Below are 25,982 nucleotides of genomic sequence, written 5' to 3'. Positions count from 1 at the left end.
TTGCAAAGTGAATGGGAAGGATCAGAGGTGAAATTTGACTAAGTGTCATGGGCAAAAGTTTTCAACTCTTCCTCCAGCGGGTGTTTAGGAGCATGTTTCGGGCCGTTTGGAGCGTGCTGGCACCCCTCTGTAAGAACACTTTTTCGGACGTGGGGTCAGTGTTGGAGGCAGGCTAGTAAAGTGAATGGGAAGGATCAGAGGTGAAATTTGACTAAGTGTCATGGGCAAAAGTTTTCAACTCTTCCTCCAGCGGGTGTTTAGGAGCATGTTTCGGGCCGTTTGGAGCGTGCTGGCACCCCTCTGTAAGAACACTTTTTCGGACGTGGGGTCAGTGTTGGAGGCAGGCTAGTAAAGTGAATGGGAAGGATCAGAGGTGAAATTTGACTAAGTGTCATGGGCAAAAGTTTTCAACTCTTCCTCCAGCGGGTGTTTAGGAGCATGTTTCGGGCCGTTTGGAGCGTGCTGGCACCCCTCTGTAAGAACACTTTTTCGGGTCTGGGGTCAGGGTTGGAGGCAGCCTTGCAAAGTGAATGGGAAGGATCAGAGGTGAAATTTGACTAAGTGTCATGGGTAAAAGTTTTCAACTCTTCCTCCAGCGGGTGTTTAGGAGCATGTTTCGGGCCGTTTGGAGCGTGCTGGCACCCCTCTGTAAGAACACTTTTTCGGGTCTGGGGTCAGGGTTGGAGGCAGGCTTGCAAAGTGAATGGGAAGGATCAGAGGTGAAATTTGACTAAGTGTCATGGGCAAAAGTTTTCAACTCTTCCTCCAGCGGGTGTTTAGGAGCATGTTTCGGGCCGTTTGGAGCGTGCTGGCACCCCTCTGTAAGAACACTTTTTCGGACGTGGGGTCAGTGTTGGAGGCAGGCTAGTAAAGTGAATGGGAAGGATCAGAGGTGAAATTTGACTAAGTGTCATGGGCAAAAGTTTTCAACTCTTCCTCCAGCGGGTGTTTAGGAGCATGTTTCGGGCCGTTTGGAGCGTGCTGGCACCCCTCTGTAAGAACACTTTTTCGGACGTGGGGTCAGTGTTGGAGGCAGGCTAGTAAAGTGAATGGGAAGGATCAGAGGTGAAATTTGACTAAGTGTCATGGGCAAAAGTTTTCAACTCTTCCTCCAGCGGGTGTTTAGGAGCATGTTTCGGGCCGTTTGGAGCGTGCTGGCACCCCATTGTACGGACACTTTTTCGGGTCTGGGGTCAGGGTTGGAGGCAGGCTTGCAAAGTGAATGGGAAGGATCAGAGGTGAAATTTGACTAAGTGTCATGGGCAAAAGTTTTCAACTCTTCCTCCAGCGGGTGTTTAGGAGCATGTTTCGGGCCGTTTGGAGCGTGCTGGCACCCCTCTGTAAGAACACTTTTTCGGACGTGGGGTCAGTGTTGGAGGCAGGCTAGTAAAGTGAATGGGAAGGATCAGAGGTGAAATTTGACTAAGTGTCATGGGCAAAAGTTTTCAACTCTTCCTCCAGCGGGTGTTTAGGAGCATGTTTCGGGCCGTTTGGAGCGTGCTGGCACCCCTCTGTAAGAACACTTTTTCGGACGTGGGGTCAGTGTTGGAGGCAGGCTAGTAAAGTGAATGGGAAGGATCAGAGGTGAAATTTGACTAAGTGTCATGGGCAAAAGTTTTCAACTCTTCCTCCAGCGGGTGTTTAGGAGCATGTTTCGGGCCGTTTGGAGCGTGCTGGCACCCCTCTGTAAGAACACTTTTTCGGACGTGGGGTCAGTGTTGGAGGCAGGCTAGTAAAGTGAATGGGAAGGATCAGAGGTGAAATTTGACTAAGTGTCATGGGCAAAAGTTTTCAACTCTTCCTCCAGCGGGTGTTTAGGAGCATGTTTCGGGCCGTTTGGAGCGTGCTGGCACCCCTCTGTAAGAACACTTTTTCGGACGTGGGGTCAGTGTTGGAGGCAGGCTAGTAAAGTGAATGGGAAGGATCAGAGGTGAAATTTGACTAAGTGTCATGGGCAAAAGTTTTCAACTCTTCCTCCAGCGGGTGTTTAGGAGCATGTTTCGGGCCGTTTGGAGCGTGCTGGCACCCCATTGTACGGACACTTTTTCGGGTCTGGGGTCAGGGTTGGAGGCAGGCTTGCAAAGTGAATGGGAAGGATCAGAGGTGAAATTTGACTAAGTGTCATGGGCAAAAGTTTTCAACTCTTCCTCCAGCGGGTGTTTAGGAGCATGTTTCGGGCCGTTTGGAGCGTGCTGGCACCCCTCTGTAAGAACACTTTTTCGGACGTGGGGTCAGTGTTGGAGGCAGGCTAGTAAAGTGAATGGGAAGGATCAGAGGTGAAATTTGACTAAGTGTCATGGGCAAAAGTTTTCAACTCTTCCTCCAGCGGGTGTTTAGGAGCATGTTTCGGGCCGTTTGGAGCGTGCTGGCACCCCTCTGTAAGAACACTTTTTCGGGTCTGGGGTCAGGGTTGGAGGCAGCCTTGCAAAGTGAATGGGAAGGATCAGAGGTGAAATTTGACTAAGTGTCATGGGTAAAAGTTTTCAACTCTTCCTCCAGCGGGTGTTTAGGAGCATGTTTCGGGCCGTTTGGAGCGTGCTGGCACCCCTCTGTAAGAACACTTTTTCGGGTCTGGGGTCAGGGTTGGAGGCAGGCTTGCAAAGTGAATGGGAAGGATCAGAGGTGAAATTTGACTAAGTGTCATGGGCAAAAGTTTTCAACTCTTCCTCCAGCGGGTGTTTAGGAGCATGTTTCGGGCCGTTTGGAGCGTGCTGGCACCCCTCTGTAAGAACACTTTTTCGGGTCTGGGGTCAGGGTTGGAGGCAGGCTTGCAAAGTGAATGGGAAGGATCAGAGGTGAAATTTGACTAAGTGTCATGGGTAAAAGTTTTCAACTCTTCCTCCAGCGGGTGTTTAGGAGCATGTTTCGGGCCGTTTGGAGCGTGCTGGCACCCCATTGTACGGACACTTTTTCGGGTCTGGGGTCAGGGTTGGAGGCAGGCTTGCAAAGTGAATGGGAAGGATCAGAGGTGAAATTTGACTAAGTGTCATGGGCAAAAGTTTTCAACTCTTCCTCCAGCGGGTGTTTAGGAGCATGTTTCGGGCCGTTTGGAGCGTGCTGGCACCCCTCTGTAAGAACACTTTTTCGGACGTGGGGTCAGTGTTGGAGGCAGGCTAGTAAAGTGAATGGGAAGGATCAGAGTTGAAATTTGACTAAGTGTCATGGGCAAAAGTTTTCAACTCTTCCTCCAGCGGGTGTTTAGGAGCATGTTTCGGGCCGTTTGGAGCGTGCTGGCACCCCTCTGTAAGAACACTTTTTCGGGTCTGGGGTCAGGGTTGGAGGCAGCCTTGCAAAGTGAATGGGAAGGATCAGAGGTGAAATTTGACTAAGTGTCATGGGCAAAAGTTTTCAACTCTTCCTCCAGCGGGTGTTTAGGAGCATGTTTCGGGCCGTTTGGAGCGTGCTGGCACCCCTCTGTAAGAACACTTTTTCGGACGTGGGGTCAGTGTTGGAGGCAGGCTAGTAAAGTGAATGGGAAGGATCAGAGGTGAAATTTGACTAAGTGTCATGGGTAAAAGTTTTCAACTCTTCCTCCAGCGGGTGTTTAGGAGCATGTTTCGGGCCGTTTGGAGCGTGCTGGCACCCCATTGTACGGACACTTTTTCGGGTCTGGGGTCAGGGTTGGAGGCAGGCTTGCAAAGTGAATGGGAAGGATCAGAGGTGAAATTTGACTAAGTGTCATGGGCAAAAGTTTTCAACTCTTCCTCCAGCGGGTGTTTAGGAGCATGTTTCGGGCCGTTTGGAGCGTGCTGGCACCCCTCTGTAAGAACACTTTTTCGGACGTGGGGTCAGTGTTGGAGGCAGGCTAGTAAAGTGAATGGGAAGGATCAGAGGTGAAATTTGACTAAGTGTCATGGGCAAAAGTTTTCAACTCTTCCTCCAGCGGGTGTTTAGGAGCATGTTTCGGGCCGTTTGGAGCGTGCTGGCACCCCTCTGTAAGAACACTTTTTCGGGTCTGGGGTCAGGGTTGGAGGCAGCCTTGCAAAGTGAATGGGAAGGATCAGAGGTGAAATTTGACTAAGTGTCATGGGTAAAAGTTTTCAACTCTTCCTCCAGCGGGTGTTTAGGAGCATGTTTCGGGCCGTTTGGAGCGTGCTGGCACCCCTCTGTAAGAACACTTTTTCGGGTCTGGGGTCAGGGTTGGAGGCAGGCTTGCAAAGTGAATAGGAAGGATCAGAGGTGAAATTTGACTAAGTGTCATGGGCAAAAGTTTTCAACTCTTCCTCCAGCGGGTGTTTAGGAGCATGTTTCGGGCCGTTTGGAGCGTGCTGGCACCCCTCTGTAAGAACACTTTTTCGGGTCTGGGGTCAGGGTTGGAGGCAGCCTTGCAAAGTGAATGGGAAGGATCAGAGGTGAAATTTGACTAAGTGTCATGGGTAAAAGTTTTCAACTCTTCCTCCAGCGGGTGTTTAGGAGCATGTTTCGGGCCGTTTGGAGCGTGCTGGCACCCCTCTGTAAGAACACTTTTTCGGGTCTGGGGTCAGGGTTGGAGGCAGGCTTGCAAAGTGAATGGGAAGGATCAGAGGTGAAATTTGACTAAGTGTCATGGGCAAAAGTTTTCAACTCTTCCTCCAGCGGGTGTTTAGGAGCATGTTTCGGGCCGTTTGGAGCGTGCTGGCACCCCTCTGTAAGAACACTTTTTCGGACGTGGGGTCAGTGTTGGAGGCAGGCTAGTAAAGTGAATGGGAAGGATCAGAGGTGAAATTTGACTGTCATGGGCAAAAGTTTTCAACTCTTCCTCCAGCGGGTGTTTAGGAGCATGTTTCGGGCCGTTTGGAGCGTGCTGGCACCCCTCTGTAAGAACACTTTTTCGGACGTGGGGTCAGTGTTGGAGGCAGGCTAGTAAAGTGAATGGGAAGGATCAGAGGTGAAATTTGACTAAGTGTCATGGGCAAAAGTTTTCAACTCTTCCTCCAGCGGGTGTTTAGGAGCATGTTTCGGGCCGTTTGGAGCGTGCTGGCACCCCATTGTACGGACACTTTTTCGGGTCTGGGGTCAGGGTTGGAGGCAGGCTTGCAAAGTGAATGGGAAGGATCAGAGGTGAAATTTGACTAAGTGTCATGGGCAAAAGTTTTCAACTCTTCCTCCAGCGGGTGTTTAGGAGCATGTTTCGGGCCGTTTGGAGCGTGCTGGCACCCCTCTGTAAGAACACTTTTTCGGACGTGGGGTCAGTGTTGGAGGCAGGCTAGTAAAGTGAATGGGAAGGATCAGAGGTGAAATTTGACTAAGTGTCATGGGCAAAAGTTTTCAACTCTTCCTCCAGCGGGTGTTTAGGAGCATGTTTCGGGCCGTTTGGAGCGTGCTGGCACCCCTCTGTAAGAACACTTTTTCGGACGTGGGGTCAGTGTTGGAGGCAGGCTAGTAAAGTGAATGGGAAGGATCAGAGGTGAAATTTGACTAAGTGTCATGGGCAAAAGTTTTCAACTCTTCCTCCAGCGGGTGTTTAGGAGCATGTTTCGGGCCGTTTGGAGCGTGCTGGCACCCCTCTGTAAGAACACTTTTTCGGACGTGGGGTCAGTGTTGGAGGCAGGCTAGTAAAGTGAATGGGAAGGATCAGAGGTGAAATTTGACTAAGTGTCATGGGCAAAAGTTTTCAACTCTTCCTCCAGCGGGTGTTTAGGAGCATGTTTCGGGCCGTTTGGAGCGTGCTGGCACCCCATTGTACGGACACTTTTTCGGGTCTGGGGTCAGGGTTGGAGGCAGGCTTGCAAAGTGAATGGGAAGGATCAGAGGTGAAATTTGACTAAGTGTCATGGGCAAAAGTTTTCAACTCTTCCTCCAGCGGGTGTTTAGGAGCATGTTTCGGGCCGTTTGGAGCGTGCTGGCACCCCTCTGTAAGAACACTTTTTCGGACGTGGGGTCAGTGTTGGAGGCAGGCTAGTAAAGTGAATGGGAAGGATCAGAGGTGAAATTTGACTAAGTGTCATGGGCAAAAGTTTTCAACTCTTCCTCCAGCGGGTGTTTAGGAGCATGTTTCGGGCCGTTTGGAGCGTGCTGGCACCCCTCTGTAAGAACACTTTTTCGGGTCTGGGGTCAGGGTTGGAGGCAGCCTTGCAAAGTGAATGGGAAGGATCAGAGGTGAAATTTGACTAAGTGTCATGGGTAAAAGTTTTCAACTCTTCCTCCAGCGGGTGTTTAGGAGCATGTTTCGGGCCGTTTGGAGCGTGCTGGCACCCCTCTGTAAGAACACTTTTTCGGGTCTGGGGTCAGGGTTGGAGGCAGGCTTGCAAAGTGAATGGGAAGGATCAGAGGTGAAATTTGACTAAGTGTCATGGGCAAAAGTTTTCAACTCTTCCTCCAGCGGGTGTTTAGGAGCATGTTTCGGGCCGTTTGGAGCGTGCTGGCACCCCTCTGTAAGAACACTTTTTCGGGTCTGGGGTCAGGGTTGGAGGCAGCCTTGCAAAGTGAATGGGAAGGATCAGAGGTGAAATTTGACTAAGTGTCATGGGTAAAAGTTTTCAACTCTTCCTCCAGCGGGTGTTTAGGAGCATGTTTCGGGCCGTTTGGAGCGTGCTGGCACCCCTCTGTAAGAACACTTTTTCGGGTCTGGGGTCAGGGTTGGAGGCAGGCTTGCAAAGTGAATGGGAAGGATCAGAGGTGAAATTTGACTAAGTGTCATGGGCAAAAGTTTTCAACTCTTCCTCCAGCGGGTGTTTAGGAGCATGTTTCGGGCCGTTTGGAGCGTGCTGGCACCCCTCTGTAAGAACACTTTTTCGGACGTGGGGTCAGTGTTGGAGGCAGGCTAGTAAAGTGAATGGGAAGGATCAGAGGTGAAATTTGACTAAGTGTCATGGGCAAAAGTTTTCAACTCTTCCTCCAGCGGGTGTTTAGGAGCATGTTTCGGGCCGTTTGGAGCGTGCTGGCACCCCATTGTACGGACACTTTTTCGGGTCTGGGGTCAGGGTTGGAGGCAGGCTTGCAAAGTGAATGGGAAGGATCAGAGGTGAAATTTGACTAAGTGTCATGGGCAAAAGTTTTCAACTCTTCCTCCAGCGGGTGTTTAGGAGCATGTTTCGGGCCGTTTGGAGCGTGCTGGCACCCCTCTGTAAGAACACTTTTTCGGACGTGGGGTCAGTGTTGGAGGCAGGCTAGTAAAGTGAATGGGAAGGATCAGAGGTGAAATTTGACTAAGTGTCATGGGCAAAAGTTTTCAACTCTTCCTCCAGCGGGTGTTTAGGAGCATGTTTCGGGCCGTTTGGAGCGTGCTGGCACCCCTCTGTAAGAACACTTTTTCGGGTCTGGGGTCAGGGTTGGAGGCAGGCTTGCAAAGTGAATGGGAAGGATCAGAGGTGAAATTTGACTAAGTGTCATGGGCAAAAGTTTTCAACTCTTCCTCCAGCGGGTGTTTAGGAGCATGTTTCGGGCCGTTTGGAGCGTGCTGGCACCCCTCTGTAAGAACACTTTTTCGGGTCTGGGGTCAGGGTTGGAGGCAGCCTTGCAAAGTGAATGGGAAGGATCAGAGGTGAAATTTGACTAAGTGTCATGGGTAAAAGTTTTCAACTCTTCCTCCAGCGGGTGTTTAGGAGCATGTTTCGGGCCGTTTGGAGCGTGCTGGCACCCCTCTGTAAGAACACTTTTTCGGGTCTGGGGTCAGGGTTGGAGGCAGGCTTGCAAAGTGAATGGGAAGGATCAGAGGTGAAATTTGACTAAGTGTCATGGGCAAAAGTTTTCAACTCTTCCTCCAGCGGGTGTTTAGGAGCATGTTTCGGGCCGTTTGGAGCGTGCTGGCACCCCTCTGTAAGAACACTTTTTCGGACGTGGGGTCAGTGTTGGAGGCAGGCTAGTAAAGTGAATGGGAAGGATCAGAGGTGAAATTTGACTAAGTGTCATGGGCAAAAGTTTTCAACTCTTCCTCCAGCGGGTGTTTAGGAGCATGTTTCGGGCCGTTTGGAGCGTGCTGGCACCCCTCTGTAAGAACACTTTTTCGGACGTGGGGTCAGTGTTGGAGGCAGGCTAGTAAAGTGAATGGGAAGGATCAGAGGTGAAATTTGACTAAGTGTCATGGGCAAAAGTTTTCAACTCTTCCTCCAGCGGGTGTTTAGGAGCATGTTTCGGGCCGTTTGGAGCGTGCTGGCACCCCATTGTACGGACACTTTTTCGGGTCTGGGGTCAGGGTTGGAGGCAGGCTTGCAAAGTGAATGGGAAGGATCAGAGGTGAAATTTGACTAAGTGTCATGGGCAAAAGTTTTCAACTCTTCCTCCAGCGGGTGTTTAGGAGCATGTTTCGGGCCGTTTGGAGCGTGCTGGCACCCCTCTGTAAGAACACTTTTTCGGACGTGGGGTCAGTGTTGGAGGCAGGCTAGTAAGTGAATGGGAAGGATCAGAGGTGAAATTTGACTAAGTGTCATGGGCAAAAGTTTTCAACTCTTCCTCCAGCGGGTGTTTAGGAGCATGTTTCGGGCCGTTTGGAGCGTGCTGGCACCCCTCTGTAAGAACACTTTTTCGGACGTGGGGTCAGGGTTGGAGGCAGGCTTGCAAAGTGAATGGGAAGGATCAGAGGTGAAATTTGACTAAGTGTCATGGGCAAAAGTTTTTCAACTCTTCCTCCAGCGGGTGTTTAGGAGCATGTTTCGGGCCGTTTGGAGCGTGCTGGCACCCCTCTGTAAGAACACTTTTTCGGACGTGGGGTCAGTGTTGGAGGCAGGCTAGTAAAGTGAATGGGAAGGATCAGAGGTGAAATTTGACTAAGTGTCATGGGCAAAAGTTTTCAACTCTTCCTCCAGCGGGTGTTTAGGAGCATGTTTCGGGCCGTTTGGAGCGTGCTGGCACCCCTCTGTAAGAACACTTTTTCGGACATGGGGTCAGTGTTGGAGGCAGGCTAGTAAAGTGAATGGGAAGGATCAGAGGTGAAATTTGACTAAGTGTCATGGGCAAAAGTTTTCAACTCTTCCTCCAGCGGGTGTTTAGGAGCATGTTTCGGGCCGTTTGGAGCGTGCTGGCACCCCATTGTACGGACACTTTTTCGGGTCTGGGGTCAGGGTTGGAGGCAGGCTTGCAAAGTGAATGGGAAGGATCAGAGGTGAAATTTGACTAAGTGTCATGGGCAAAAGTTTTCAACTCTTCCTCCAGCGGGTGTTTAGGAGCATGTTTCGGGCCGTTTGGAGCGTGCTGGCACCCCTCTGTAAGAACACTTTTTCGGACGTGGGGTCAGTGTTGGAGGCAGGCTAGTAAAGTGAATGGGAAGGATCAGAGGTGAAATTTGACTAAGTGTCATGGGCAAAAGTTTTCAACTCTTCCTCCAGCGGGTGTTTAGGAGCATGTTTCGGGCCGTTTGGAGCGTGCTGGCACCCCTCTGTAAGAACACTTTTTCGGGTCTGGGGTCAGGGTTGGAGGCAGCCTTGCAAAGTGAATGGGAAGGATCAGAGTTGAAATTTGACTAAGTGTCATGGGCAAAAGTTTTCAACTCTTCCTCCAGCGGGTGTTTAGGAGCATGTTTCGGGCCGTTTGGAGCGTGCTGGCACCCCTCTGTAAGAACACTTTTTCGGGTCTGGGGTCAGGGTTGGAGGCAGCCTTGCAAAGTGAATGGGAAGGATCAGAGGTGAAATTTGACTAAGTGTCATGGGCAAAAGTTTTCAACTCTTCCTCCAGCGGGTGTTTAGGAGCATGTTTCGGGCCGTTTGGAGCGTGCTGGCACCCCCTCTGTAAGAACACTTTTTCGGACGTGGGGTCAGTGTTGGAGGCAGGCTAGTAAAGTGAATGGGAAGGATCAGAGGTGAAATTTGACTAAGTGTCATGGGTAAAAGTTTTCAACTCTTCCTCCAGCGGGTGTTTAGGAGCATGTTTCGGGCCGTTTGGAGCGTGCTGGCACCCCATTGTACGGACACTTTTTCGGGTCTGGGGTCAGGGTTGGAGGCAGGCTTGCAAAGTGAATGGGAAGGATCAGAGGTGAAATTTGACTAAGTGTCATGGGCAAAAGTTTTCAACTCTTCCTCCAGCGGGTGTTTAGGAGCATGTTTCGGGCCGTTTGGAGCGTGCTGGCACCCCCTCTGTAAGAACACTTTTTCGGACGTGGGGTCAGTGTTGGAGGCAGGCTAGTAAAGTGAATGGGAAGGATCAGAGGTGAAATTTGACTAAGTGTCATGGGCAAAAGTTTTCAACTCTTCCTCCAGCGGGTGTTTAGGAGCATGTTTCGGGCCGTTTGGAGCGTGCTGGCACCCCTCTGTAAGAACACTTTTTCGGGTCTGGGGTCAGGGTTGGAGGCAGCCTTGCAAAGTGAATGGGAAGGATCAGAGGTGAAATTTGACTAAGTGTCATGGGTAAAAGTTTTCAACTCTTCCTCCAGCGGGTGTTTAGGAGCATGTTTCGGGCCGTTTGGAGCGTGCTGGCACCCCTCTGTAAGAACACTTTTTCGGACGTGGGGTCAGTGTTGGAGGCAGGCTAGTAAAGTGAATGGGAAGGATCAGAGGTGAAATTTGACTAAGTGTCATGGGCAAAAGTTTTCAACTCTTCCTCCAGCGGGTGTTTAGGAGCATGTTTCGGGCCGTTTGGAGCGTGCTGGCACCCCTCTGTAAGAACACTTTTTCGGACGTGGGGTCAGTGTTGGAGGCAGGCTAGTAAAGTGAATGGGAAGGATCAGAGGTGAAATTTGACTAAGTGTCATGGGCAAAAGTTTTCAACTCTTCCTCCAGCGGGTGTTTAGGAGCATGTTTCGGGCCGTTTGGAGCGTGCTGGCACCCCTCTGTAAGAACACTTTTTCGGGTCTGGGGTCAGGGTTGGAGGCAGCCTTGCAAAGTGAATGGGAAGGATCAGAGGTGAAATTTGACTAAGTGTCATGGGTAAAAGTTTTCAACTCTTCCTCCAGCGGGTGTTTAGGAGCATGTTTCGGGCCGTTTGGAGCGTGCTGGCACCCCTCTGTAAGAACACTTTTTTCGGTCTGGGGTCAGGGTTGGAGGCAGGCTTGCAAAGTGAATGGGAAGGATCAGAGGTGAAATTTGACTAAGTGTCATGGGCAAAAGTTTTCAACTCTTCCTCCAGCGGGTGTTTAGGAGCATGTTTCGGGCCGTTTGGAGCGTGCTGGCACCCCTCTGTAAGAACACTTTTTCGGACGTGGGGTCAGTGTTGGAGGCAGGCTAGTAAAGTGAAAATGGGAAGGATCAGAGGTGAAATTTGACTAAGTGTCATGGGCAAAAGTTTTCAACTCTTCCTCCAGCGGGTGTTTAGGAGCATGTTTCGGGCCGTTTGGAGCGTGCTGGCACCCCATTGTACGGACACTTTTTCGGGTCTGGGGTCAGGGTTGGAGGCAGGCTTGCAAAGTGAATGGGAAGGATCAGAGGTGAAATTTGACTAAGTGTCATGGGCAAAAGTTTTCAACTCTTCCTCCAGCGGGTGTTTAGGAGCATGTTTCGGGCCGTTTGGAGCGTGCTGGCACCCCTCTGTAAGAACACTTTTTCGGACGTGGGGTCAGTGTTGGAGGCAGGCTAGTAAAGTGAATGGGAAGGATCAGAGGTGAAATTTGACTAAGTGTCATGGGCAAAAGTTTTCAACTCTTCCTCCAGCGGGTGTTTAGGAGCATGTTTCGGGCCGTTTGGAGCGTGCTGGCACCCCTCTGTAAGAACACTTTTTCGGGTCTGGGGTCAGGGTTGGAGGCAGGCTTGCAAAGTGAATGGGAAGGATCAGAGGTGAAATTTGAGATAGTGTCAGGGGCAAAATTTTTCAATTGTTCCTCCAGGGGGTCTTTAGGAGCATGTTTCGGGCCGTTTGGAGCGTTGCTGGCACACGTCTGTACGGACACTTTTTCGGATCTGGGGTCAGGGTTCGTACTTGGACATAGGCTCAGGGCATAGAGGCAGGCCTGCAAAGTGAATGGGATGGATCAGAGGTGAAATTTGACCAAGTGTCAGGGCCAACATTTTTCCATTTTCCAGCAAAATCGAATAAAAATAAGTTTGTCTCATTCAACCAGTATCAGAAGACATTTTGGCATTGATTTTGAGTCAATGGGTCAAATGACCTTGAAGGTATTGAACAATTGTGTTACTGCCACATCAGTGTAAACATGTTGAGCCTGGAAAGGTGAAGTCATTGTGATCTCACTGTTGGTCAAAATGTTGTTTGAGGACATAATGATGCACTGACTTTACTGCAGCTGTTGGTGTACACAGCTCTGGTCACAAGAATGGCCTTTAAATTTGACTACAATAAACAATTGTTGAATAATCAGGGGTTTATGCCTATGTATTCTTTAAAGAATACATGTGTTTCACCTCATTCTCAAGTGCCACAAAGGGCATTCATTAGTGGCCAATTATGGACAATAACTCTAAAGGTTAGGCTACGAGTTAATTAATTTCTATATGAAGATAAATTTACAACAAGCAATGAAAAAAGCTTGAAGAAAAGAAAGAGGCAAAGAGAGCCACCTCAAAAAAAGAAAGGAGTTGTGCAAGTGTGCTGAAGTAGAGAGGCAGGAGGAGATCGCTAACGCCAAAATGTGCAGGAAGTTAGCTAAATTGACGAAAAACCCTTGTGGCAGCTTTAACCTTTAATAAATGTTAACAAGAGACATTTGTTACTTAATGCTTACTACTATATTAACTAATGTTCATAGCATCTTTATAAGACATCGAATACTTGGTTACTGGTTAGTTAGCTGATTGTTAATGCTTATTACTGCAATAAATACTTTTAAAGGAACTTTTTTGATGTGCTGGAAGCTGGTTGTTAGTTTATGTTACCAGACTCCATTTCTAAATAGCGTTAGCTGCTGTTAGCAGCTAAAATCACTGGCGTCAAACAACTTAAACAAATTGTCCACAGGCAACCGAGAGAGACGGGGAAGGTCTCAAAGTCAGTGTTACTGACATAAAATGCCGGCAAAATAAATACATAAATAATGAGGCATCGGGTAATTGTTAGCATTGTTGACAGAAACTGGTTTGTTAAAATTCAAAACAGGGGTGTAAAATAATCAGAAAATGACCGCAAACAGCACAGTGCAGGTGTTCTGGTGACAAACTTTTGCACATTGAATCCAACCATAACCAATATTTTCCAAAGTGTCACACCTCTGCACAACCTTGTGTTGCCTTCATGCTCTGACATTTCCTTGTTGGATGCTATTAGCCACAAAAGGACAAAAATTGTGAGGAACCTACTTGATTTTCACATTTCACAGGTTTTAAATTTAAAATCGTTCCAATTATATCCTCTCCTCTTGTCTAGACATGGCCACAGCCAACAGCCGGGAAGAGCAGCTCCAGTGTTCAATCTGTCTGAATGTGTTCTCGGAGCCTGTCTCTACTCCATGTGGACACAACTACTGCAAGACTTGCATCACAGGGTACTGGGCCAGCAGCGGCCTGGCACGGTGTCCCCTCTGTCAGAAGAATTTCCAAAACAGACCAGAGCTTCAGGTCAACACAGAGTTCAGAGACATGGTGGAGCGCTTCAACAGCATGAGGATGAGGGGTGAAGAAGACGTCCCTGCCAAACCAGGGGAGGTACCCTGTGATGTCTGCCCTGGGCCGAAAGGCAAGGCCCAGAAGACGTGCACGGTGTGTTTGGTCTCGTACTGCTGGCCTCACCTGAAGCAGCACCAGAGAGTCACGAGGAAGCACCAGCTGATTGACCCTGTGTCAAACCTGGAGGACAGAGTGTGCATGAAGCACAACAAGATGTTCGAGCTCTTCTGCCATGTAGACCAGACGTGTGTTTGTTTCATGTGCTTGAGAGACGACCACGCAACACATGAGGCCGTCCCGTTAGAGCGTGCGTTCAGAGAGAGGAAAGCCCGGATGGTCGGTGTGATGTCAGAGATCGAAATGATGGAAAACAAGAAATCCAGGAGCATTAAGGAAATCAAACACTCAGCTGAACAGAGCACGAAGGAGTCAGAGAAAGAGATAGCAGACATTGCTGAGGTTTTCACCGCTCTGGTGGCCTCTCTGCAAAGAAGCCAGGCTGAGCTGATCGAGTTGATCGAGGAGAAGCAGAAAGCAGCAGAGAGGCAGGCTGAAAGCCACGTGGCACAACTTGAGCAAGACGTCGCCGAGTTGAGGAGGAGACGATCCAAAATGGAGCGACTTTTACAAACAGAGGACCACCTGCGCCTCCTGCAGAGCTGTCCGTCTCTCCACTCATTCCACTCATTCGACCCCTTGTCCCATTCCAGCCCTCCACTCACACCAGACCTCTCTGACATCAGTCGACATGGTTACGTGAGGATGGTGAAAAAAGCGGTGGCTCAGATGGAAAAGACACTCAGTAATGAGATGGAGATGCTTATCCACGAGGTCAGGTTGTCTGATGGCTGTGAGGCCACAGCACAACCAGATGCTGAAAGACTGACGACTGATGAGTTCATTAACGAAGGGTGGAATCCGCCTCAGGACAAGCTGATGATGATCCAGCAGTGCCATGCGGTGGATGTGACTATGGACGCCTATACAGCCAATTCTAAACTCGAGGTGGCTGAGGATGGGAAACAGCTGAAATTTCACGACGGCCGAATGTCTTTTCACGCTTTATTTGGGAGAAGATTTACAATTCTTCCTTTTGTCCTTGGGAAAGAGGGTTTTTCCTCAGGCAGGTTCTACTACGAGGTTCAGGTCAGTGGGAGTAATTGCTTTGTCTTGGGAGTTGTCAAAGAGTCCTTTGACAGGGAGACATTCGGCTTTCCCATCCCAGAAAACGGAGGTTGGGTATTTAGTAAACTGATCAACGGATACCAAGAGGAGTATAGAGGTAATTTTGTTGAGCCTCCCCTGAACCTGAGGCAGAGGCCCCAGACAGTCGGTGTGTTTGTTGATTATGAGAAAGGAGAAGTCTCCTTCTATGATGTGGACGCCAGGACTCTGATCTACTCCTACACAGGTTGTACTTTCAGCGAGACCACACCAGCATTAAAAGCCTTTCTCTATTCCATGGCTGGTGCGCCCTTAAGTAGCAGACCAAAGCTCTACCCTATTTTTGGTATGTACAGGATAGGGGTCAACAGGGATTTTCTCAATGAATCTCTTGTAATCACTCCTGTGGCCCGTGCAACTTAAGGTGCCACATATATCAGGGTAAACATTAGTGTGTAACTTCTCATTCCAGATTTCTCATTTCATATGTCAGTACTTGGGAATGCACATTGTGGAATATATAGTGTAGTTTATCATTTGCAGCAAACACGGAAAATGGACAGTAAAACACAGTGATATATACTGTACATACAATATATTCTTACATTTCATTCATACAGTATTTAGCTTTCTGTTTTTCCTCCAATGTTGCAAAAAAAAAAAAAGTCAGAGATTTGAAATCAACAAAGCAGAAGGTGAACAAGTTTGTATGAGGCGATACCTGTATCTAACCAGGAGATGGCACTGTTGTTTAATCAGTGTTCTTGTCTGTTTCTAATCACAATTTCATCTTTGGAACTTTGAAATATACATATATATATATATATACAGGTTTTAGAGGTGAGACAGTTTGTCAGTTTATCAATTTGTCAAGCTACCAAAAATGAATTATAATAATTTCAACAATGGAGAAATAGTCAAAGTAATTTTTTAATGCAAAAATGCAATTTGCTTCACAAATGTAAATATTTGTTTTCTCAGGCTTATGTGATAGCAAACTAGATACCTTTTAGGTAGGAAGTGTTGTTCAAACGAAACAAGTAACTTAAGTTAGTTAATTTGGGCTTTGTGGAAATTGCGGTGGACTTTTTCAAGATTTAGTTTTATTACATAGTAGAGAAAATAATCAGCAATGAAAATAATCAGCAATGAAAACAATCTTTTGACCTGCAGTTGACGCTAATGAACGCCTGTTTTTTTATACTAAGAATCAATAACCTTGTTTATCAGTGACTTCTTTTAATTTTAGTATTAAAGAATGACAATATATGTCATATTATGTTTTGATCACTCCGACTCCAGGATCCACATACCAGTCATTGTTTTAATGCAAGCTTTTTCTGAACGCCAAAAAGATCTATTCGGCATGCATGGCCAAACGATGTCTGATGAATGATCTGAACAAATACATGTTTGTTATGTATTGTGTATTATATAGTACTCATATGTATTATACTGCTTAATAAAAGTGCATTTCTTAAAAACTACCATCTCAGATCTTTGTTTTTTTTCTGTTTCCTCCGATTACATTGATGGAGTTATGTTGGGATGTCAAGTGTGGGCACTATGTTTTGTTATGATTAGAAAAGGAATTCAATGTAGTTTTTCTTTACAATGATAAAATAAATGAAAGTTCATCGGTAAAAGGTTTTGACATTTCAGGAGGGAGCGCTGGTCCACCATGCCTGGACTGTTTCTCTCAGGGGAAACTTTAGCCAGCCGACTATTTATACCTCAGCTGTCTGACTGACTGGCGCCCTGGGAACTGGGACACTGTGTGTGAGTCTGTGCGTGTGTAACTGTGTGTGTCTTTGATCATTGTCTAGTTGGAAAGATTTCTTTAGGATTGTGTGTAATTGTGTGTGAGACAGACAGAAAGACAGAGAAAGAGACCTGAGGCCAGAGTGACCAGCTATGAAATATGCCACGTCGTAGCCAGATACTGTATGTAGGTCATTCACTCATCAAACAGACTGAGTCTGAAGTGTCAACATGCCATAGGTCCAATGCATTGATGCAGAGAGAACATATATGCATCACAGTAATAAGATGATGGGCCTCTTCTGTAAAAGTGAGCAAATTAAGTAAATTGTGGGATTAAACTTGTGATAGGGATATTTTATTGAACCATTTCAATCCATGCAGCTATGACTCAGACAGCCCACTGTCATTAATCTACAGACATGTGACTCAAGTCTTTCAGTCCAAGTCTCAAGTCATTTTTGTCTTATGCAAGTCAAGTAACAGGTTGTGTCAAGGCAAGTCACGTCCCAAGTCAGTTCCCTTTTACCCCACTCAGGAGACAGTAGTCTTACCTGCAGAATCTGGTCTTTATAAAGATAAAAGACAAGGCAGTAGTACCTGTCTAATAATGTTTTTGCACAATCTGTCACAACAATAGAAGTACAGTCAAATCAGGCCATGAATGGCCAAAACAAGAAAAAAAAAGAAAAAGAAAATTAAAAAACTGTGACTGCGCTAGCTTCTGTAAGCTAGTTAGCTCAGTTTGCCTTGCAGCTAGCAGTCAGGACTGGGAGCTCGGAGCTTTTGAAGTATTATGTATGGTTTTAGATTAAGTCAAGAGTTTATAGAGTAAAAAGTTAAAAATCAGCTTTTACTCAACCAGCTACAACAATAAAATGCTGCTTAAACATTAGGCTAATCCAGTAGTAATAATAATGTAATAATAGCCTATAATATACACTACATTAGTTAGGGATATTGGGATGTTATAGTGTTTCACTTGATTGTTTTTATTTTGTGTTTTGTGAATATTTTTGATTCCCAAAAATAATGCAACATATTTAATTGGACTTTTATTGCATATCCATGCACATGCATATACGCACCCATATCCCAATATCACTAAATAATTTTGAGTAGTGTATATTGTATGACGGTCATACAGGCCTTCATTCATACTTCATAACATTTTGCTGATAGCATACACTTTGTCTTGAGTTACATTTTTAATACAGGACTTTTACTTGTAATAGAGTATTTTTACCATGTGGTACTGTATATCTGCTTTTAAAGGATCTGAATACTTCATGTGTCACTGAAAGCTGATAAATAATTGAATCTGAGCTGCTGAATTCTTTCGTCATCCAGTTATCCACATGAGATGCCAACAGATTTGGTTTACGCCATGTAAAAATAACATATTTTTAAATATAAAATGTGACTAAATAATCATAAACTGAATTTGATTTAATGAAATGAAAAGTACTTTTCTTGTTTAAAGGTGCACTGTGTAGTTTTGGGGGAGATATTTTAATCAGTAGAGAAAAATCTTTTTTTTATGCCTAAACAAACTCTTGGTTTTTGTGACTGAATAAACAGAATGAAATTGTGTTGTCCTTTAAGGTCAGTTTGTTTATTCAGTTTTACTTTGTTTATATTTGGCGGACCCAGCCACCTTTCTAGATTCAAACAGTGTTTTCCTCTGAGAGCGGCTTGTTTATTCAATTATGAAAAAAAAAAAAAAAATTAAGTTTGTATTATTACCTCATTAATGTTGTAACTATTAAAACTCTCAGTTTGGATTTATTCACCAAAACTACATTATGCCCCTTTAATTACGACTTTAATAATTGTGGATTATCATGCACGCGACTCATCGGTGGGAGGAGGAGGAGGAGGAGGAGGAGGAGGAGGAGGGAGGGTGGTACGTCTCGGGGGCGCGCGCTCCACCGCTCCAACGTGGTGACGTCACGGGAGCGCCCGAGCGGCAGTTGGGGGAAGCCACCAGTGGCGGAGCTGGCAGAGACGGGAAGGAGGGAAAGACAGACAGAGGAGAGAGACAGGAGGCAGGCAGGGAGACAGCTACAAGACGGGGGAGGCAGCCCCGAAAGAGAGCGTTTCACCTCGGCTGACCGTCTGTTACGTTACGAAAACGTCACTTTGAGGCTCTGACAGCGGCGGAATAACTGAAGAGGATATGTGACTGGCCTTTTTCTTAGCTTATTTCACAACCGGGGGGGCAGCAACGTAAACACAGCCGCAGTGAGTACTGGAACTTAGCTGGCAGTCTTTGAGTGTGTGCGTGTACACATGCATGTTTTATTACACAGGCCTACCTACCTACGTGTGAGTGTGAGTGTGTGTGTGTGTGTGTGGGTTACAGACATGTTAGCCACTCACCGTCCAGCCTCACATGTCTGTGTGAGTCGTTATAACGGGAACACCAGCAAATAACATAATTAAAATTTGATGGCTGCAGCTTCAGGTCAGCTGTGAGACCCACGGTACGTGTCCCGTCCGCTGTCATCAGGGTACATTTTGTATTTTTTTTTATGGGACAATGGGAGCCCCTTTACAGCGAGGCGTTTTGTTCAATAAACCAATTGTAGCTGTACAGTCAGAGGCTTTCCCTCGATATAACAGGCTAATAACACAACAGTGTGTCTCGTCTCTGTCTCTAAATGCGATTATCAATCTGTTCAATGTGTTGCAGGCGGCTGACAGCCTTGTAGCTCCCTTTTATATTCCCTCACAGTGACCTTATTGTACTTTATTGTGTGTTCATCTCCCCGAGGGGCTTAAACTGTGCCAGTGGTAGTCGATATGAAGTTTAACCTCTTGCTGTAATATTCCCACGGGGACTTTTAGTTGTGTTTGTGATATTCCCAACTGTCTCCCTCAATTTCCTCAGGCAGGTTGTTTGAACTCTTTCAAGTTCTCTAAAATGATGTTATTTTGTTTTGTTAACGCACAGGACTGTCAGCAGCCAGCCAGCTGACGGATCGCATGCACTCAGTCGAGACGAGATCAAGCGAGGTTGGAACAACATCTTTACAAAGCAAATCGATATGAGTCAAACAACGATATGATCGTGATCGATAAAGGTGGGGAGGTGAAATGTGCTGCGTGTGTTTTGCAATACCCCGCAGGGGCTGAGAGTGGGAAGCGATGGGGTGGGGAGAGGTGGGGACGCCGCCGTGATTTCCTCCGTGTTCCGCCCACAGTTCTGTTTCTCTGCACCGCCCCATCCAGTCAGGGAACAACTGAGCCGCTTCCTTCCACTGATTATTGTAAACAGTTGGACATTTTTAAATGGCCCAGGCCCTGCACACCTCAAGGCAGTTAGAAACACTGCTCTAAAGCTGTTTTCTTTTGTTTAAGAATAAGTTTTGATAATGTTTTTCAAAACTTTGCATGGCCTGGTCCTTGTCCCTGCAGCTGTATCAGTATAAACTTTTGGTTCCTGATAGAAAGGGGCTGACCGATATATTTTTCAGGGCCGATACTGATTATTAGTAATCAAGGAGACCAATAATTAGGGCTGACCGAATTAGGAAAAAAAATTTAATTGAGATTTTCTGACCAATATTGCGATTCGAAGTCAAGATTCACAATATTCACTGTGTATCACTTGTTTCAGCTGGCTTTTTTGCCGTACACTGGTCATAGGTGCCTGTGGTGTTTTTTTTAAGTGCTGGTACAAGTTTGTGGTGTTGCCTCTTGGTGTGGCAACTGTTTCCCGACATGTCTCGCATAGCACCTTTTTTTGTTGCCGCCTTTCTTTCTTACTAAATCATCCAAGGTTGCTGCTGGATCAGAGGACACCATTTATCCGCACCACAAATCTAAGGTTTTACTTGGGTTGTTGTTGGTAGACGTATACGCAGTCGCCTTGGACCATGTCTGATTGGTGAGCATGATTGGTACACGAGGAGCACGGCATTTCTGATTGGCAAGCATGACTGTCACACTATGAAGACGCCACGGGTCAGACGCGTGTCCCGCAGCAAAATTAGTCGCAGCCTCTGCGATTTGCTAAAGTGTTTTTTTCAAATCGCGATTTTGATCTAAAATTGATTAATCATTCAGCCTTACCAATAATAACAGATATTTTGAACCAATATGCATTCGCAGTACAAATGTATTTAGAAGAAAAAGTGATGGAAGTGCCAATTTACTCAATTGCTGCACTCAGTGTTGTAGTCAAGACCACCAAAAACTCAGAGACCAGGTCAAGACCAGTCAATAATTGGTCTGTTGCAACTTGTGCACAGTCTGAGAGCCTTCTGACTCCTCCATGTCCAGGCTCAACATCAAAGGTAGACATTTTTGGCCCGAAGGCTCAACACTTTGCAACGTCGTGAGGAACCTAGCCTGACAAGGACAGAAGCTCTTTCAAATCAGAACCCAGAACTAATTTTTGTCACAAGCCCATGATAGATAGATAGACAGACAGACAGACAGACAGACAGACAGACAGACAGACAGACAGACAGACTTCCAGGGGCTGTTTGGGTCACCTTCTCAACTCCCTTCATCTCTATTTAACTTGGCAAATTGACTGTACGAGCACATTCCTCTTTACAGGACGAGCCTGGGGGAGTTCCTCTCTCACTTTCTCTTCCATTAACTACTACACACTCCCGAATTAGTTTTGTGCTTCCCTGCCTTTGTGTTAATCGTCAAGTCTCAACGGCACATTTTCCATATTTGTTATGTAGGCAGCAGCCAGGATTAGATAAGTGTGCTGTGTGTGTGTGTGTTTGTATGTGCATGGCATCGATGTGCTTTTCCTGCATCGGTGTATTTATGGATGTGTGTGAGTCACGGTGTGTGTGAACGTCTGATTGTATGCACGTTTTGTTTGCCCAGCCTGCATCTCGGATTAATTTCCTGTGGCACACAATAGACCGGAGCTGATGCTATCTGTCCCTTATCAGTGTTGTGCTTTCCAGTGTCTGAACCATATTATATGTCTTATCGCTGATAGAACCAGTGGCACAGAGTAAAGTTACAAGTCGTCTCTGTGGTGAGCCAAAATCTGTATCTTGCTCAGACATCTTCTGCCTTATATTTTCTCCCAAGTGTAATTGGGCTGCTCAGTTAATTGAAAAAAAAAAAAAAACCTTTCCAGTTTTAATTGATTTTTCTCCTTGCGGGAAACTACACAAAAAAACCTTTTTTGTGCTCTTCTATTCCTCACATAAATCCTGTAGAATTTGTTTTAGTTGCAATTCAGTTAAAAAAAACATAAAGCAGCACAAAACTAACATTATGATTTGTCATCAATATCACGCCCTGACATGGAGACAATATCTTATGTCTGTGAATCCTCGCCAAACCACTAATGATCCGTTACTCAAAACCAAACGGCAGCACTGCGTGAGCTATACAATGTACAGCGGTGCTAAATGAGTCTGAGAAAGCTCAATACATCATGAAACTGCACATGGAGAGCACATTTAAGAAGCTAGAACCATCAAATGTTGTGACATTTTTGCTTAGAAAAAGTGACTGAAACATTTAGATTATCTAAATAATCTAATTATTTTTCTTTCAATCTTACACAATCAAACTTCTTTAAAGATTAAAATAAAATAATAGTTTTGCAGGAAAACATCTTACATTTAAATAAGATTTTTTTTTAAAGGAACAATATGGGAGATGGAGGGTAAATCCTTGCATTGATTAGCTATTCCTGCTCAGTACACACATTATTAATCATATGACTTAAGAGTTGTTCTTAAAAGTTACTCCTACACTTCGCTTGTTGGCTCTTTCGTCTTAGAAGCTTTATTTACTAAGAGTTAATACTTCCCATCTCCTCTGCACTCTTTAGACAAATAGCTGGTTTTCTGGTTTTCAGAGCGGTGACGTCATGATCGTCATGTAAAAGTAGCTGTGAGGGTAAAAAAAAGCAAAATCCGGTGAATGTCGGGTCATCCACTTAAATCTTTAGACAGATCAGGTGCAGAGCGAGGACGGCTCTCCCCTTCAGCAGGGCTGTCTAGTTGACTTTCAGTGAGATGTGAATCCCCACACAGTACCAGTGAATCCTTTCCAGCCACATCATATCACAAGGACCCTGACAGGAACAGAGAGTAATGGTGAATAATAATATTCAGGATGAGTATAATGTGTTTTTATGAGCCCCGGTCCCAAGGCGAGAGACAAACTTTGTCAAATTCAGCACCCACGCTTAAACACCACAGCCGGCTAAGTATAGGTTGAGTGGTGTGTGTTTGTGTGCGCGTGTTGCATTGTGCAGTGTGACAGATGGATGCGGGGTTGTCACATAAATAGAACATGCTGAACACCTTCAGGAATGCTGATGGAGAAAGAGAGAGGCAGCGAGAGGAAATGAAAGCATCGCGGAGACAAGTTAGAGTCGGAGAGGGAAAGGGGGGATTCGAGGTAGGAGACAGAGGGATGGGAGAATGAGGTAGAAGTATTATAATCAAACATCCTCTCATACAGTACAGAGCTGCAATGATAAATCGATTAGTTGCCAACCTTAAAAATAATCTCAAACTACTTAGATAATTGAGTCACGTTTTTAGTAATTTTATGAGAAAAAAAAAAGTCCAAGTTCTCCGATCCCAGCTTCTTAAACATGAATATTTTGTGGTACTTTGTGGAATATTTTGTCTACTCTATGACAGTGAATATCTTTCGGTAACATTTGAGGACATCATCCCGGGCTTTGGTAAACACCGGCATATTTTATATACCAACCAACTACTTGATAAAACAGCTGCAGCCCCGATTTCATATTAGATAACTAAAAACCTCCTCATCATGTCTGCTAGGCTCGGTCATAAGCGCCAGTGTCATTTGAATCATTAAAAGGTGAGCATTTTTATATCGACAATGGATCACATGACTACTTGTGCGTGAAATGGATTTGCTCAGCTTGTTGTGACAAAGTCATACATAAGCATCACCCGACTTTGCAGTTCCTTTGTAGTGTTTTTGAGCTCATTGTTTTGGTTTTCCAGCCCACAACTTAAATGTTTTGTTTCACTTGCAGCATTGTTTTCAGTAAAATAGCTCTAAAATCCCCTCTGTAGACCACCTGCCCATCACCAAAAAGCACAAAGACAATATTAGCTTAGCAACAAGGTGGTGAACAAAGTGGTCATTTAGCTACCAAGCCAGACATTTCATTCAGGAGTTGGTAGAGACCAAAAACATCTAAAAGAGTGAATATTGGACCCAATTTAGCAGATGGACAAACACAATTCCAAAGTAATGTTTTTTTGTATCTGTTGGACATGTAAATAGCCAATTGTTTGCTAACAGGTTTCCATTACTCTTAAAGTAGGAAAAAAACAATTATTCAAAATGTTAAGAAAATAGCAATATAAAAAAGTAAAATGTGTGACATAACAGCATTAAAAGAGTGTTACGTCCCTTTGTTATGTCCAGGGGGAACAGGACACAACAAATCAAGGATTGAGACAAGACAAAGTTAACGGTTAAAGAAAAACACTTTATTGAGGATGAACTTAACTCACAACTTGCCAAGGTTTACAAAATATGGGGGAGGAAAGGAGGGAGGTGGAGTGCCAAAGCAATGAAATCAATTGAACAAAACAAGGCCTATACTAATTCTAATTCTTATTCAAAACACAACACAAAAACCTGTCTTCTCTAAAAAAAAAAAAAAAAAAAAAAAAGTGTTCAAAACAACTTCCAAAACGATACACGTGGCATCCATCCACCGCTAAACTAGTGTTTTTAGACAGAGTTTACTACGTGATGAAATGTATAGGGCACTCCAACTTACCTAACTCCTTTCTCCCACCACATACCTTTAAAAATCCACAACAAAACCAAGTCTGCCAGAGCATCTGTATCATGTGAGGGCAAAATGAGAGATTGAGCTCCCCAGCCAGGCTCCCTTTTATTGGGCCTCCAGACAGGTGATTGGCCACGCCAGAAATCATTGCAACAGGGGGCGGTGGCTTCATGGCCTCTCAGGTGCAGCTCATCACCTTGTCAGCACCTGAAGGAAAACTAGGGGAGGGAGAGACAGAGGAGAGAGGGAGAAAGATAACAAAACCCTCTGCCCCTGCTGGGCACATAAAACAAGAGGCAGTATGTAAGAATTGGCCACATGTCAAATTCATACTCAAAACAAATAGGGGGCAGCATATCACCAGAGTAACCACTAATTGCTGCCAACTGTAGTTGCTGGTAGCTATTTAGCTCAGTTAGCCGTGCAGCTAGTGGTCCATACTGTGAACTTGGAACACCAGGGGAGCTTTGGACTGGGAAGGACTGAGGCTAGCTGGTTAGCATTTGAGCTTCAATAGATATATCTTCAAGATAATAATGTCAACACTGTTATTTCTTCACATTCTGATGTTTTTCTGTTAATTTTTGAATGATTTCAACTAAAATTTTTACAAATGAAAATGAAAATTGTGATGCCCACTGACCGTGAGAATCACAATCATATCTGTCAAAATAATCACAATATAAATTTTTCCCCAAATTGTGCTGCCCTACTTAAAGGGGCATAATATGTTCTGAGTTTTGAGTTTGAGCTGTGTTGGGAAACTGACAACAAAATGTGAAGTCTGTTCTCTGCTGTGCCGGCACTTACTGGTTATCTGCACAAGTACAGTACTTGGCATTCCACCACAAAGACTTTCTTGGTAGCCTAGTGTGATATTCTGGGATTTCATGAGGCCTAAGACAACACAGAGTGTGGAGAAAAGATGAGACATGCAGAATGGCTGTTAGTCACAGTACGAGGAGGCAGAGGATAAAATGCAGGGCGTTGTGTGTACTGGAGTTTCCTGCAGAGTGTTTTGTGGACATAAAGGGGATGAGGTTATTTTGGTTCTCAGGTTCACTCCTGAACTTGTTGTAGGATCTTTTTCAGAATGTTCTGTGGTTTTAATCAGGTATTTTGTAGCTAGATATTATATATAGCACAGTAGTGCTGCAACTAATGATTATTTTCATTGTAGTTTAATCTGTTGGTTATTTAACTTTTTTTAAAGCAAAAATGGCAAAAATGCACAGGGCCCAGCTTCTCAAGTGTGAATTTTAATGGTTTTCTTAATCTTTTATGATATAAACTTGTTTGACAAACTGTTTGTCAGACAAAGCAACATATTTGAGGATGTCACCTTGTGTTCTGTCATTTTTTTATCAAAAGATTAAATGAAAATAAACACAATTTGCAGCTATAGATATGGTCATAACAAACCTTTGCACATTGGCTCATCAGATAACATTGAGTTGCAAGCATGAACTTGAAATTGACGAAAGAAAATCTTGCTGCATCATCTTCTTACATGCTTAGTTTTCACGGTTTTCAACTCCAGCAAACTCCATCTGCTGATAAACACGACTGTTTCCAAGGTCAAGAATGAACTTTCATGAACTCTTGGCGTAGCTGTGCTTAACAGATGTTACTTAAGACAGAGCCACATTGCTTTCTCACACTGGTGTGAAAGGGCATGAGGGATGGTGAGCCTGTAGACAGATGGGTCTTGAACAGTCATATGCTAGTGTTTTCTCGACCTCATGATGCCAACTGCGTCATAGGTGTGTTTGGTGCTGGTATTTCTGTTTCTTCTTGGAAATTGAGCTGAAAGTGAAGATTTATGAAAAAGTTTGTGGTAGGTTTATGTGAAATCAAAAGCTTGAGGCTATTAT

General features: G+C 45.4%; 2 protein-coding genes across 3 annotated transcripts in view; both read left to right on the top strand.

The window, feature by feature from the left end:
- The first annotated feature begins 13,163 nt into the window (after window positions 1-13,163).
- Window positions 13,164-15,110, top strand: LOC141008588 (E3 ubiquitin-protein ligase TRIM39-like). Its single transcript, XM_073481022.1, has one exon. It carries the CDS (start codon window positions 13,164-13,166, stop codon window positions 14,985-14,987), a length of 1,824 nt encoding a protein of 607 aa, XP_073337123.1. The 3' UTR covers window positions 14,988-15,110.
- A 3,247-nt stretch (window positions 15,111-18,357) lies between these two features.
- Window positions 18,358-25,982, top strand: part of LOC141008223 (ELKS/Rab6-interacting/CAST family member 1-like) — a 132,356-nt gene continuing 124,731 nt past the window's right edge. For both annotated transcript variants that reach the window (XM_073480481.1, XM_073480480.1), the window contains exon 1: window positions 18,358-18,569. The gene's annotated coding sequence lies outside the window, so the exon portion shown is untranslated. The remainder of the gene's footprint in view (window positions 18,570-25,982) is intronic.

The sequence above is a fragment of the Pagrus major genome, chromosome 14 (assembly GCF_040436345.1).
Source record: "Pagrus major chromosome 14, Pma_NU_1.0".
In the NCBI taxonomy this organism is placed as follows: Eukaryota; Metazoa; Chordata; class Actinopteri; order Spariformes; family Sparidae; genus Pagrus; species Pagrus major.
This window is presented reverse-complemented; position numbering and strand designations above follow the sequence as displayed.

Bases quoted from the DNA above. Each gene is read 5' to 3' on its own strand.
- LOC141008588 (XM_073481022.1), top strand. From the start codon at position 13,164: ATGGCCACAGCCAACAGCCGGGAAGAGCAGCTCCAGTGTTCAATCTGT.